General features: G+C 38.3%; 2 protein-coding genes across 2 annotated transcripts in view; one reads left to right on the top strand and one right to left on the bottom strand.

The window, feature by feature from the left end:
• The window catches only part of LOC127416300 (RNA-binding protein 25-like), a 204,042-nt gene that overhangs the window by 119,941 nt on the left and 70,060 nt on the right, over window positions 1-14,041 (bottom strand). The window lies entirely within an intron of this gene.
• Window positions 12,058-14,041, top strand: part of LOC127416318 (thrombomodulin-like) — a 2,033-nt gene continuing 49 nt past the window's right edge. The window contains exon 1 of the mRNA XM_051655613.1: window positions 12,058-14,041. This exon is cut by the window's right edge and continues 49 nt beyond it. Coding sequence (XP_051511573.1) covers window positions 12,216-13,850 — 1,635 coding nt within the window. The 5' untranslated portion in view covers window positions 12,058-12,215 and the 3' untranslated portion in view covers window positions 13,851-14,041.

Here is a 14,041-nt window from a genome sequence, read left to right as displayed (position 1 = left end):
TATCTGCATTATCTAGTTTTTGGTGAACTGCATTGGGAATGAATGTTCACTGTTTAAGAAATGGAGCTTAGGATGTTCTTTATGTTCCACATGGAGCTTATTTAAATGAAAAATATGAAACATCTAATGATGTCTATATACAGTATATTTACCTAAAATGTGTGCACATGGATACAAAACAATAAGAACATGTTGGGAATTCCCACCAACTGGAATGAAAAGGAATATTCAGAGTTCAATATAATAATAATTGTGGCAATATAATTTAAACTTTTCCCTCAATGTGTGAAAACAAGCAAAAATCTTGTGTACAGTAATGTGAAATCTTGTTTGCAGACTTCCATTGTAAGAGCATTACTACCCAAAATGAAAATTCTCTCATCATTTACTCCCCCTCATGCCATCCCAGATGTGTATGACTTTCTTTCTTCTGCTGAACACAAATTAAGATTTTTAAAAGAATATCTCAGCTCTGTAGGTCCTCACAATGCAAGTGAATGGTGGCAAAAACTTTGAAGCTCCAAAAAGGATATAAAGGCAGCTTAAAAGTAATCCATGAGACTCCTGTGGTTTAATCCATGTCTTCAGAAGTGATTTGATAGGATTGGGTGAGAAACAGACCAATATTTAAGTCCTTTTTTTTATTAGAAATGTACACTTTCACCAGCCCTTCTAAGCTCTCTCTTCTCTCCAAATAATTATTTTCCTTTTGTTATTGGCAATTCGCATTATTCGTCCTGTGGTATGAAGCACTGTACATGGCCACCTACTGGACAAGTAGAACGATATGCACAAAGAATACGAATTGCCAAAAATGAAAGAAGAAGAAAGTGAATAGTGAAAAAGTACTTAAATATTAATCTGTTTCTCACCAACACATATCATAACCTTTCTAAAGCCATGGATTAAACCACTGGAGTCGTCTAGTTACTTTTATGCTGCCTTTATGTGCTTTTTGGAGCTTCAAAGTTTTTGTCACCATTCACTTGCATAGAATGGACCTACAGAGCGGAGATATTCTTCTAAACATCTTCGTTTGTGTTCAGCCGAAAAAAGTAAGTCATACACATCATACCAATTTTAATTTTTGAGTAAACTATCCCTTTAAACTATTAAAGGTTAGTGGTGTTTTTGAATGGCAACGACTCGCTATATGGGTATGTCACAAGAAACGCATCAACTGTGACGTCACTGGGTACTCCTTGTGCTGCTGCACTATTACAGAAAAATGCACGTTTGTTGCGAGTGAGTCAGTCACTGCAAACGACATCAGTTAGACACAGTCAGTCATCTCTGCTCGTTTGATTGGACACTGAGTGAATTGTTAGTAAAATCATAGCATCATAGCCACAGAAGGTTTGCGAAACACAGTGGAAAGGGAAATTTCTTGATGTCGTGGTTACGGACATTGCAATCACACAGGTTTTCTGTCCAGCTTAATGATCAATTAAAAATCTAGTCTTAATAATGCATGTCTAGAGCCATCAAAATGAAATCACAGCAAAAGGTAGGTCACCCTAATGAAAAATAAAAGCAAGTATGTATTTTCTTTATGCCTCAACATGTCTACAATCTGACAAAAAAACAAAGAAGAGTTTGGCTGTGATTCATTCTTGTGAATGTAAGGAATAGCAAAACCCCCCTAAAAACCTTACATCATTCCAAACATTTGAACAGTGAAAATTTTGAAGAACTAAACACAGCATTTTTTTCATATAACAACAGCTCTTATTGATCACATCTGTCAAGCACCAACAAGGATAATAGAACCCCATAGACTTATAAAAGTAATAAGACTTGAGAACTATATTTCAATCAATTTCCAATGGTTTTGAGCAGAAAAGACCGAAATTAAAAAATAGCACCCGGCTGCTATGCACCAGGTTTGGACGTCATTAACAGTAAATGCCATTGGTTCATGTGTGTCACGTGACCGTTTAAACAGCTCTTTTCCTCACAGAAATATAACTCCAGAATGACTTAAAAGAATAACACCCAAGTCATATGGACTATTTATTTTTTTGCTTCCTTTATGATATATATATACTGCATATCTGATGTTGTTTTGTCCTTTTTGGAGCTTCACATACATGGTTACTATGAACTATGAATGTCATTGTGCATTGTGTTCCACATGAGAGAAAAAAAATCGTAGGGGTATGGAATGACGGTAGGGTGAATAAATAATGACACATTCCATTAAGTGAGCTGTAACGGAATGTGGCAAGTGTTTAGGTTAAAAATACAACAGGTATCAATGAACACAGGATGAAAATGGGCTGGACAGATTCTAAATTGTTAGTGTTTCCTTGCTGTGTATTGTCTACTATTGTATGACATATTATCCTGGGTACATGATAAATGTAATATTGTTTTACACCCAAAGACCCTCTGGAGCCTTGCAATATTTAAAATAACAAACATTATGAAAATGAACAATGGTCTTGACCAGGGTTCAAGCAGCTGTGAATTTGGGGTTACAATTGACCATAACAAACCCTTGGAAAGAATCTTGACTAAACATGTTTGAGTCTAACACTAAAACCGTTTATTTAAGTGTATTTGTTAATGTTGGAAAGTATTTGCGTTTGCAAAGGGTAAGAGTTTCAACAATCACGATTTACCGACCAACAATCGGACCAATGATTTTCAACTCTTGACTGGAATCCAATCATTTGTGAGCAATTTAATAGTAAAACGCTTCGAGTGACTCAGATAAAACAGCACTTATTTCCTGCCCATATCTCCAGACAAATATAGCTAAGCTACATCTATTGGTTCTGAAATGGTTCTGATGTCCATGTTTTCTTTTCTGTTCCATGGAAGAAAGTCATACAGGTTTGAAATTACATGAGAGTGAGTAAATGATGACAGAATTTCCATTTTTGGGTAAACCATCACTTTAAGGTAAAGACACACACACACACACACACACATAAAGTATAGTGTTTATATGTATGTGTGTCTGTATGATTTATCAGATAATTGCACGGCTCTCTGGAATACTCAATTCTGATTGGTCAATGGCGCCATCTAGCTGTCTGAAATTTCTCAGGAACAACCGCAGGTCCACGTATCAGAACGCTCATCCGGAAATCTGAGCCAACGTTCCTGCTACTCTGATCACTGTGCGATCTCTACAAGTAAGCTAATACAATTATTTAAACTCAAATCAATGTTTCATGTGCATTTATTTCTTTGTTTGGCAAGTAGTCTTGTAATAAGATGCATAATGAGCAGCCAGACGTTCATTAATTACAAAATGAACACCAACAGAACATGTTCATGTTTTATTCATTTGGTTAGTAGCCGTGTAATAAGCGGGATAATGTACAGTCAGATGGTTTTTATCACAAAATAAAGCCCTTCAGGGTGATACAAGTGTCTTCTGCTTCACACCGGGGTCATGATCACCCTGTCGGGGGTTTATATTGCAATAACAGCCGGCTGACTGTACATTATCCATTACTTGTCAAATGCTAAATAACTCCTATCTGGGATTGAATTCTATTCTGCCAAATCATTTACAATAGGCAAATACAAGGTGAAACGCTCCAGCCTAAAAGAAATCATATTTTTGTAAAGAGAACAGTAAAATTATGTGGTTGGTTACAATCCATCATAATATCTGAACAATGTTATATCGCTAATAACTGTGAGTGATTTTGCTCTATTGCATTACAAAATTCAGCCTACAACATCCAAGCACCACGGCGATGAGTTTTGCCAGATTGATCTCACTGTGAAATTGGCAACAGTATGTTAAAAGTGTTAACCCTTTGTAGACAATTTAATCTACACAAATGCAAAGTTGCGGCTTCAAAATCCAACTTTAGGCTTTTTTAAAGTGATTTCAAATTATTGGCCTATACTCTTCATCTAACTAGAACAAATAAAAACATCTCATTACATTACATTCGAGTGCCTTAGTCTTACTTATTTATTTACTTTGTTATATTAGGCTGGCTCTGATGTCTCTGTCCTGTTTTTATGTTCAAAACTCTTCTTCTTCTTCTGGCTGATCCCATTAAGGGTCAACACAGCAGAACATCCGTGCTCTGCATATTTGACTTGGCACAGGTTTTATGCCAGACACCCTACCTGACGCATTCCTCAGTGGCTGGGGGACTCTCACTCACACCTACGGGGCAATTTTAGAGTTCACTTAACCTTCATGTTTTTGGACTTGTGGGGAAACTGGAGCACCCCAAGGAAACCCACGTGAACACAGGGAGGACATGCAAACTCCACACAGAAAGGCCAAGCTGAGCCAGGACTCGAACCCGGGACCTTCTGGAAATATTTGGATTTATTACAAAGCAGATGACCTTAACATTCCATAGGATATGAACATAGAGTTTTGTGATTACCACGACATACGTGAAAGACAGTGACGTTGTGTTAGTTACCAAACACTGTGCTTGAATCTGGCACTTTATTAAAACACAGAATCTCCCTAACATGACCTACAAATCACATAGAAATGATAATAATGTGCTCATCAGAAGGAGAAAAAAAAGAAGAGTGTTAAAACCCTTGAGATGAATTCATCATAAATCATTTTAGAGAGATTAATTCTGCATTATCCTTTCCTGCCAGTTACACTGAGACAAACCAAAAAAACAAATTGAAAAGTAAATTGAAAAAGTCTTATTCGTCAGTCATCTAATAAGAAATGTATTATTAGATCTTAACACAAGAATTTATTAAGAGGGTATTGACTGAACAAGAGCCTGATATAAATGCTTTTGGAGTGTTATGCAGGATGCAAAAACAGTGGCTTGATAGTTGCCACATAGTTTGACCTCATAGTCCTAATATTGCAGAACAAAAACCCATTGAGAAATACTTTACAGCTTGAGGGCCAAGTAGTCTGTCCAGCACATTCAAACCCTTTTAAACCCGCGTAAATACATTATTGCGGTATACTACGGCTTTTCGCCTCACCATGATTCTTTATGCCTTTCCTCTGTCAACCTTTGGCAATAACAAGGATCTGAGTGACTTCTTGTACCAGCAGAACCGCGTTTTGTGCACAGCACACATTCCTTCACAATGTTATCATACCGCATGCCCCGCCAAATCATAATAAACAGCATACCTTTCAATTTCATTCCATAGGCCTAACGCATTATAAAATAATAAAAGCAAAGTTTCTTATCTGTAAAGGGTGTCAATGGTTAAAAAGGTTTCAAAAACAACAAGAGGAAAGGTTTGCTGTCAAAAAATACAGGAAGAATGTGTTTTAATGATTTGTCTGTATTTTACAAAAGGGCGAGATCTTTTGACTCAAGGCAAGACGCACCATAAATCCCCAACACGAAAACTAGCTCCCACCTCAAATCAACACATTTCAGAACAGGATCTCCACATTTAACATCGTCAACAAGACAATTCTCAAATTTTCAGTCCCCACAGCGCTCACCAAAAAGGTTATCTGGTGAAGCTGGGTGTTTGATTATTTGTCATTTAGTAGATGCTTTTTATCCAAAGGGACTGCTGCTATTGTGGAGTGGTGGTGGTGTAGTCGACTAAAGCACTGAACTGGTAAGCAAAAGGTTGTTGGTTTAATCCCCACAACCACCACCATTGTGTCCTTGAGCAAGGCACTTAACTCCAGGTTGCTCCAGGGGGATTGTCCCTGTAATAAGGGCACTGTAAGTTGCTTTGGATAAAAGCATCTGCCAAATGCATAAATGTAAATGCTATTGTACCCATTACTGAAATTACCATGCAAAGCAAGTGGATGTACTTTTTTTTGTCAGGTGGAAAAATCTCATAGACTTGTATTAAAGGAGAGAACTGAGCCTAGACCAGAATATCATAAGTCATGTTTCTATCCAAGATAAGAATTTATGCATAAAATCAGAATATCGCAAAAGCAAATTCTGAATAAAGCAGCATTTCCATCCAATGCGTTTAAGAGAGCAAACTGGTCACTTCTGGGGAAATTGGCGCTAAATAGAAATGAAAATGGAAAGCCACTGTGGCTCTTTTATTAAATGTAATAAATATCTTGCTGTTTAGAGCATGCAGACAAAACGCTAGCGTTCGGTGGCAGATCTTATGTCTGGAGGAAATGCGTGTAACAGAGTTCTGGGACAGGCTTCGGCATCTCACAATAATCAGAGCAACATTTGAAATGCTTTGCGATGACATTGATGATTTTTTTCTGGCTTGCTGTAGTTTATGCGCATTTCTTCTTATCGAATAAATAATGTATCCACCTCAAGCAAACGTATACATTGTTATGCGCGTTTTGGAGATTTTATTCACATCTTGGTTTCACATCCAGCATTTTTTATGCAATGTTCCAACATTTGCATAGAAATATCAGCCTGATCTCACGTTAAATTCGGCAAGTGTGTGCCGATTTTTCTTTAGCCGAAATCAGTATACGTTGACCGAATTTGAAAACACTGCCTCCAGAGGCTAAAGTGTTAAGTGTTTCAGAGCATATAAACAAGTGTGACATCCATTTATATCCAGGAGAGATTGCCAGAAGCCAGTTGTAAAAAGAATTGTTTTCAGCTGAACAGGGTGTAAAAAAGTGAAGAGAAATGCTTATTATATTTAATCTACCCCCCCAAATCAACACCCAAATCTAACCCTAACATTAGTAGAGACAAAATGCAATGTTAGGGATAAAAATGCAACCTCCTTATCACACTCGTGATTGTTTATACAAATGTGATTACTTCCTCATTTGAATGGGGATTGAACTGTAGTCTCCCATGCAACTGAAGCAACGTGCTACCAGTCATGCCACGAGGGAAAGAAATTATCGTAGAGCTGTTCCAAATATGTCTGATGGGAGATAGAGCATTGCCAGTGAGTCGGCATACTGTTGCCGATCCTAGGGTAACAGATCTTTCAGAAACAGCATGCTAACTTCCCATGTGATCATGCCAAAATATTTAGGGATGGACTCTTTTGACTCAGGCCAGTAAGTAAACCACCTAGCAATCCCAAAGTAAAGAAAAGAAGAAAGATATCCTTCCTTCCTTCCTTCCTGAGGATATGACTGGAAAGAAAGCATGCATTGATAGATACCTGAGCAGGAAGGGTTTGACTGCACCCTGATCAAGAATGAACATTACTGACTAATACCTGTCTGGGAACACCAAACATATAGGTCTTATCTAATATCTAAATTAAACCCGATTTAATTTAGCAATACTACGGTGTTCTGGGTGGTTGCCAAGGCATTACCATGCAGTTGCTTAGGTGTTTTAAGTAGTTGTTAGCACATTATTGGAGTGACTGTCATGAATCCCTGGACCCATTTTACTCCAAAATCAAAAAAAAGAAAGAAAAAAAAAAAAAGAAATGTATTACACTTCTAGGAAATGTAATCTATTGGAGGGCCATTACTATTTTTGACATTGTGACTTTATTTTCATGACAGTTACATACATTTTACTCCCAATTGTCATTACCACAATGGAAAAAAAAATGGTCATTAATATATTTGCTGATTTTATATAAAAAAAACAAAAAAACAATGCGAATAGTAAAAGTATAACGTTGGAATGCATTACAGTAATGAAAATAGGGGGGTTAAATGTGCTTACTGTAAGTGTCCTGAAAATAATACAAAAAATCAGAATGTAATTATATAAATTTTTTTGTATTGATTTGGGGTTAAGTTTGACCAGGACATTTTCTTGACAGTTTTTGTCAACGTTACACCATGTGAGGTTGCTATGCGTGTTCTTAGTGGTTACTAGTGCATTGTTAGGTCGCTAGGTGTTTGCTTACTGGCACAAATCAAAAGGACCCGCCCTCATGTTTAGATCTAGTCTGTTCTGGTCTCTAGATAAGGCTCAGTGTAGGGTTGCACCAGCTGTGCATAAGGTCTCACTGAAGTTGAGACGTAAAGTTCACACTAAAGGCTTATTAATGACTATTTAGTTTGTAACTAAGTCACTGCTTAATTTGGTTGCACAACCTCTTAAGGCAAGACTTAACTAGTAGATTGTAAGCTCTCCGTAAAGTAATGTGTGGTTGCATAATATGACGTTTTCTTGTACTAATCCAAAAAGCAGCCTTCAGTTTTGTACACAGAAGTGTTAAAAAGATGTGAATTTCAGTTTGATGTTGTTACGGTTGATGTTCAAACCTTGTTCGCTCACGTAACTGTCAGCTGTAATAAATGATATCCCCATTGAAATATGATGAAATAAAACAAGATTTCATTAATGGTATATTTAGCCATTTATGTAAATAATAATATTCAATAACTATATCTAAAATGAATAAGGGGCAATAAATAAATACTAATACAACAGGCTGGAAAAACAGACATTTATTCATTTTAATATCTTATATATTTCATATCTGTTGAAACTTGTCATCGGGTGACGAACACAGGAAAGTGCACCGTCAGATCGGTTTCAGGCTGAAGAAGTACGTTTTTTACATAATGTTTTCTCCCGTTAATATAAACAAGTGTAAATGCCAACATCATCATATATGTCCAAAGGACTAAAGCCTGTCAACCAAAACATGAGCTCAATGATGTCAAAAAATGAGTCTGCTTTTTACTCTATCCGTTACTCCTGATTGGAGGCTTCCATAAATATGTAGTTTACACGTATGGTTACGTTCTGCCTAAGTTTAATGGTGCAACGCTCACATATTTAGTAGTGCGTAAATTGTGACTTAGTGCCCATTTACGCCACAACTACGCTAAGTTGTAACTTACGTGTAGCTAGTGCAGTCGGCCCCTGGCCCCTCCTTTAATGTAAGCCTTTGGATTTTTTTTTTGGACCATTTTACTTAAAAAAAAGTAATAGCAAACCTCTCTTCAACAAACCGTATGATTTGAGGTATCATTCAGGTCCATACAGCACATGGTGTTACACAGCAATGTTAAATACTAGGGCTGGGGATTCAAAAAATAAATAAATAAAAATGACAGAATAGAACATTGAAATATGCTGAAATTTGATTCTGCATATGATAAATGACAGTATATAGAATATTGCGCTCTTTAACCAAAAACTCAATGATTTAAAAGGTATTTTCATGCCATTAAATGAACTGCACATAAAACTACCGAAACCAGGCAAGGACATCAAGGCAGCCTTACGTCACTAATGCTAATAAATAGAGATGCCAGAGTAAACTTCATTTGCAACAACACCCATTCTCTCTCTGACTCAACATAACCTGCAGTCTGTTTTGATTATTTGTCACTAATGAAGCAATTCTTCGTATGATTTCCTTTTCTCATATATCCTTCAATCTTGGATAGATTGCCTCAGGAAAACATAGACTGAAACTTATGGACACGTGCCACATGATGAAAGTACAATTTGTTTGAGGTCTGACACTGACCTTAAAAGGGAAAGGAGGAGAAAGCGTAATTTAAGGTGGGTCATTTCCGCATTTTATTATTATTAATTCTTCTTTATGAACACCAGTCCAAACTTTTCACAAAGAGGCTGTATCAGTCATCACGCACAAACCTGCAAACCTGCTGTCTTATCAAAAAATAAATAAACTACAAATGATGAGTGCACCGCCACCCACCGAATTTCATTGAAGTCATGGAAATATTGATAAACAGTAGATGGACCTTTACATAACATGATGGGATACTGATAAATTAAGTGCCCGTTTAAACCCATTAGTGTGTTCCTGTTCTTACTCACTCTTCCCACTTGGAAAAGGTTCAATGTAAGTTTATCCATAGATGAATTAGTCACCAGACTTTGATATTTTATTGTCTAATTTAACTACATTTAGACATTTTTAAGTGCTAGTGTCCAGATATTGAGGCCAAAAAGCTTCTATTTTTCATTTTCTAACTTATTACAAATTTCTCATTACAAATCATATTATCAGCATAACTACAGTATATGAGTAAAATCTGAACTGAAATTTTCAGACTTTCTTAGATCTGGATATGTCCCTTTTTTGCTTTAATGAGAGCTTGCACTCAATTGGACTCAACAAGTCTGTGCAAAACACTGCAGTTCTTTTATATAAACAAAACACAAATGTGATGATGCAATATGCCTTTACTATATTCGTCTTCTCTGAACAGAGTGCCAACTAAAAAAAGTCATGTCAACACACACACACAAAAGCTAAATACTCAATTCAAAAGGGTGATTACTAGTAGTCCTAGTCATACACCTTGGGAAGATCTCACATTTGGGGTCTTCCACTCTGTCTGGCATATGCATCTGCACTCCTCTTTCTCTTCCTAACAGTCTACTTGTTCTGTAATCCATGTTAGCATAACACAATCATTACAAAGTTAGCCCCTTTTGTACAGATGGTAACAACATTACTAAAGCAAAACAGCTGAGATGGGCATCAGCTAAAAGATAAATAAGCTGCGGTAGTTTTTACTAACTGTTTTACATTATATATTCATTATATGCATACACACCGGCCAATTTATTAGGAGCACCTGTACATCTACTTGTTCATGCGATGATCTAATCAGCCAATCGTGTGGCAGCAGTGTAATGTATAAAATCATGCAGATATGGGTCAGGAGCTTCAGTTAATGTTCACATTAACCTATGGGGCCTGGGTAGCTCAGTGGTAAAATATGCTGGCTACCACCCCTGGAGTTCGCTAGTTCGAAGCATGGTTGCCGCGGTGGATGGCGTGAAGCCTCCACACACGCTATGTCTCCGTGGCAACGCGCTCAACAAGCCACGTGATAAGATGCGCGGGTTGACTGTCTCAGACGCGGAGGCAACTGGGATTCGTCCTCCGCCACCCGGACTGAGGCAAATCACTATGCAACCACAAGGACTTAAAAGCGCATTGGGAATTGGGCATTCCAAATTGGGAGAAAAAAGGGAAAAATCCCCACAAAAAAAAATGTTCACATTAACCATCAGAATGGGGAAAAATGTGATCTCAGTGATTTAGACTGTGGGATCTCAGAAACTGCTAATGCACAACAGTCTCTAGAGTGTACAGAGAATGGTGCAAAAACCAAAAAATGACAGAGGTCGGAGGAGAATGGCCAGACTGCTCCAAGCTGACAGGAAGGTGACAGAAACCTAAATAACCACACGTTACAACAGTGCTATGCAGAAAAGCATTTCTGAACATACAACACGTGGAACATTGAGACCCCTCCGGGTACCACTACTGTCAGCTTAGAACAGGAAACTGAGGCTGAAGTGGGCAAAATCTCACCAAAACTGGACAGTAGACGATTGGAAAAACATCACCTGGTCTGACAAATCTGGATTTCTGCTGAGGTACACAAATGGTAGCCCCACTGCAGACTCAGTTTTCTGTTCTTGGCTGACAGAAGCGGAACCCAACGTGGTCTTCTGCTGTTGTAGCCCATCCGTCTCAAGGTTCTGAGTTACCATAGACTTTCTGTCAGCTTGACCATTCTCCATTGACCTCTCTCATTAACAACGCATTTCCGTCTGCAGAACTGCCACTAGCTGGATGTTTTTTTGTTTTTTGCACCATTCTCTATACACTCCCAGGAGATCAGCAGTTACAGAAATACTCATACCAGTCCGTCTGGCACCAACAATCATGCCACGGTCCAAATCACTGAGATCACATTTTTTCCCCATTCTGATGGTTGATGTGAACACTGTCTGAAGCTCCTAACCCATATCTGCATGATTTTATACATTACACTGCTGCCACACAATTGGTTGATTTGATAAATCGCATGAATAAGTAGGTGTACAGATGTACTTAATAAAGTGGCCAGTGAGTGTACACACCTCGAGTATTCTTCAATATGAAATTAAGGTGCAGATAAAGCATAGGGTACTGCTGTCTAATTCAGTATAAAGAGTTTGGGAAAATTGAAGGTATTGAGAAAACAAATGTAACCAATTGTTTAAAAAAAAAAAAAAAAAAAAACTGTAATGTGGTCTCAGATTTTTGGATCCATCCAAATAGACAGACAGACAGCTTGGCCAAAACATAAATTAAAGCAAAAATGGAACATCTAGGAAATGTAATCCTCATGTTGAATATCAAGTCTCCAGTCCATGCCATGCCTCCAGCCTGTTGGGATGGGAAGAGAGATTAGTGTTCTGGGAGCTCAGCCAGATAACACGAACTTCCTCTAATTTTTTTAGACATAGATGTGGTTATAAATTAGGCTCGGCACAGTTCGAAGCAATGGAACACCGTGGACGAAGCACTGGACACTTCTTAAACCCTTCGTAACTTCAAGAACATCGTTGCAAAACGCATCAGCAGAGATGAGTGGGATAATAGGTATAGCAATGGCTCTCGTTATCCTGAGTGTTCACGGGGAGATCACGAATAACGGGCATTGTACGGGTGGCAGCTGCTTCACTATCCACACGGACAAGGCGAATTTCGCCGCAGCGCAACAAGTTTGTGAAAGTAAAGGCGGACATTTGATGACCGTTCGCAAGGACACGACGAGCGATATACTGGCGGATTTACTGAACGCCGTTCCCGGAGACTTTTGGCTCGGACTGAGATACGCCGGTGATCGGTGTTCCAACTCAACTCTTGGGCTAAAGGGATACAAATGGATCACCGGACACAACACAACTCAATACATCAACTGGAAAAGCAACCAGATGGTCTGTTCCCCACAATGTGTGTCAGTGTCAAAGAACGTTCTAAAATGGAACGAAAGACATTGTCGTGAGGAAATTGACGGATATTTGTGCGAATACAAGAATGCCGACTACTGTGATCCGTTGAGTTCGAGCCAACCAGTCTTATATGAAACGTTACTTGGATTTAGGACAGATGGGAAACTCAAGGAGGTTCCTGATGGAACCAATGGAACCATTCTGCCGTTTGGAACGCGGTTTATCTGTTTATCCGGCACATGGATTGCAGCACCTTGGAATTGTGAGGTGTTTGGTGGTGGTTGTGCTTATAAGTGCATAAAGAACGAACAAATCAGCACGTGCACCTGCCCAAAAGGATACAAAATCGAGGACAACAATGTCACTTGCACCAAAAAGTATGATCCATGTTTGCTTGCAGAATGTGAGCATGATTGCTCAAGAGTTGGCAACACATCTGTGTGCATCTGTCGCCAGGGGTTTGAACTGGATGCAGATAAGAAGACGTGCAAAGACATAAACGATTGCATTGATGAAAGTGTGTGTCAGGGTCAGAACGAGGAGTGTGTCAACACAAAAGGTAGCTTTGAGTGTCGATGTAAGCTCGGGTTTGAGAGAGTGAATGGCTTTTGCGTTGATGTTGACGAATGTTCTATGTCTGGATCTGTGAAATGTGATCACCAGTGCGTCAACGATGAAGGTAGCTATCACTGTGAATGCTTCGAAGGATACATACAATCAGCAAAAGACACAGGAGAATGCATTAAGAACTGTTCATTTAAATGCCCTGCAGATTGCGACATCAATACTAGCGCCCAATGTGCCTGTCCGGATGGTTTCCTTCTTGAAGACGAACAATTTTGCGTTGATATAGACGAATGCGACAATGGTGACTGTGACCAAGAATGTAAAAATACAGCTGGTGGGTTTGAATGTTTTTGCCGTGACGGATTCGAGCTTATAGATGAATTAAATTGTGTGAGAAAAGACTTTGGGGGTTTAGATACCTCTTCGACTTTTGATATGTTTATACCTACCAGCAGATCCCCAACCGACCAGCCAGTGCTCCTCTCAGCTGGCATCCTGTTGGCAATAATGATTTGCACTGTTATGTCTGTTCTTATACTGGTGTGCCTCACTTACTACATACTGAGACGTCGAAATAAAATGCACCATTATGATGTATACAAAGGCCAGTGTGACGTCAGCGGTTTTCAACAGGTGATCATTGAAAAGAACAGCGCAGAACTGTCTTTTCCAAGCAGGTATTTAAAACAAGACACTTAAAATCGGACTTCATTCATACTGTACAATGAAAATAGAAAAAGTATGCCTATTTAAGATGTATAGCCTACACATTTTTAAAAATATACATCATTTTAACAGAAGATTATTTTTTATGTAAACTTTATTTAATGAAAAAAAAAAAAAAAAAAACCTTATTGCACACATTTGAAGAAGTATTCAATGTCAGTATT

This window comes from Myxocyprinus asiaticus, chromosome 25, assembly GCF_019703515.2.
Source record: "Myxocyprinus asiaticus isolate MX2 ecotype Aquarium Trade chromosome 25, UBuf_Myxa_2, whole genome shotgun sequence".
Taxonomy (NCBI): domain Eukaryota; kingdom Metazoa; phylum Chordata; class Actinopteri; order Cypriniformes; family Catostomidae; genus Myxocyprinus; species Myxocyprinus asiaticus.
The sequence above is the reverse complement of the archived record's forward strand: the minus strand, read 5'-3'. Positions and strand labels throughout refer to the sequence as shown.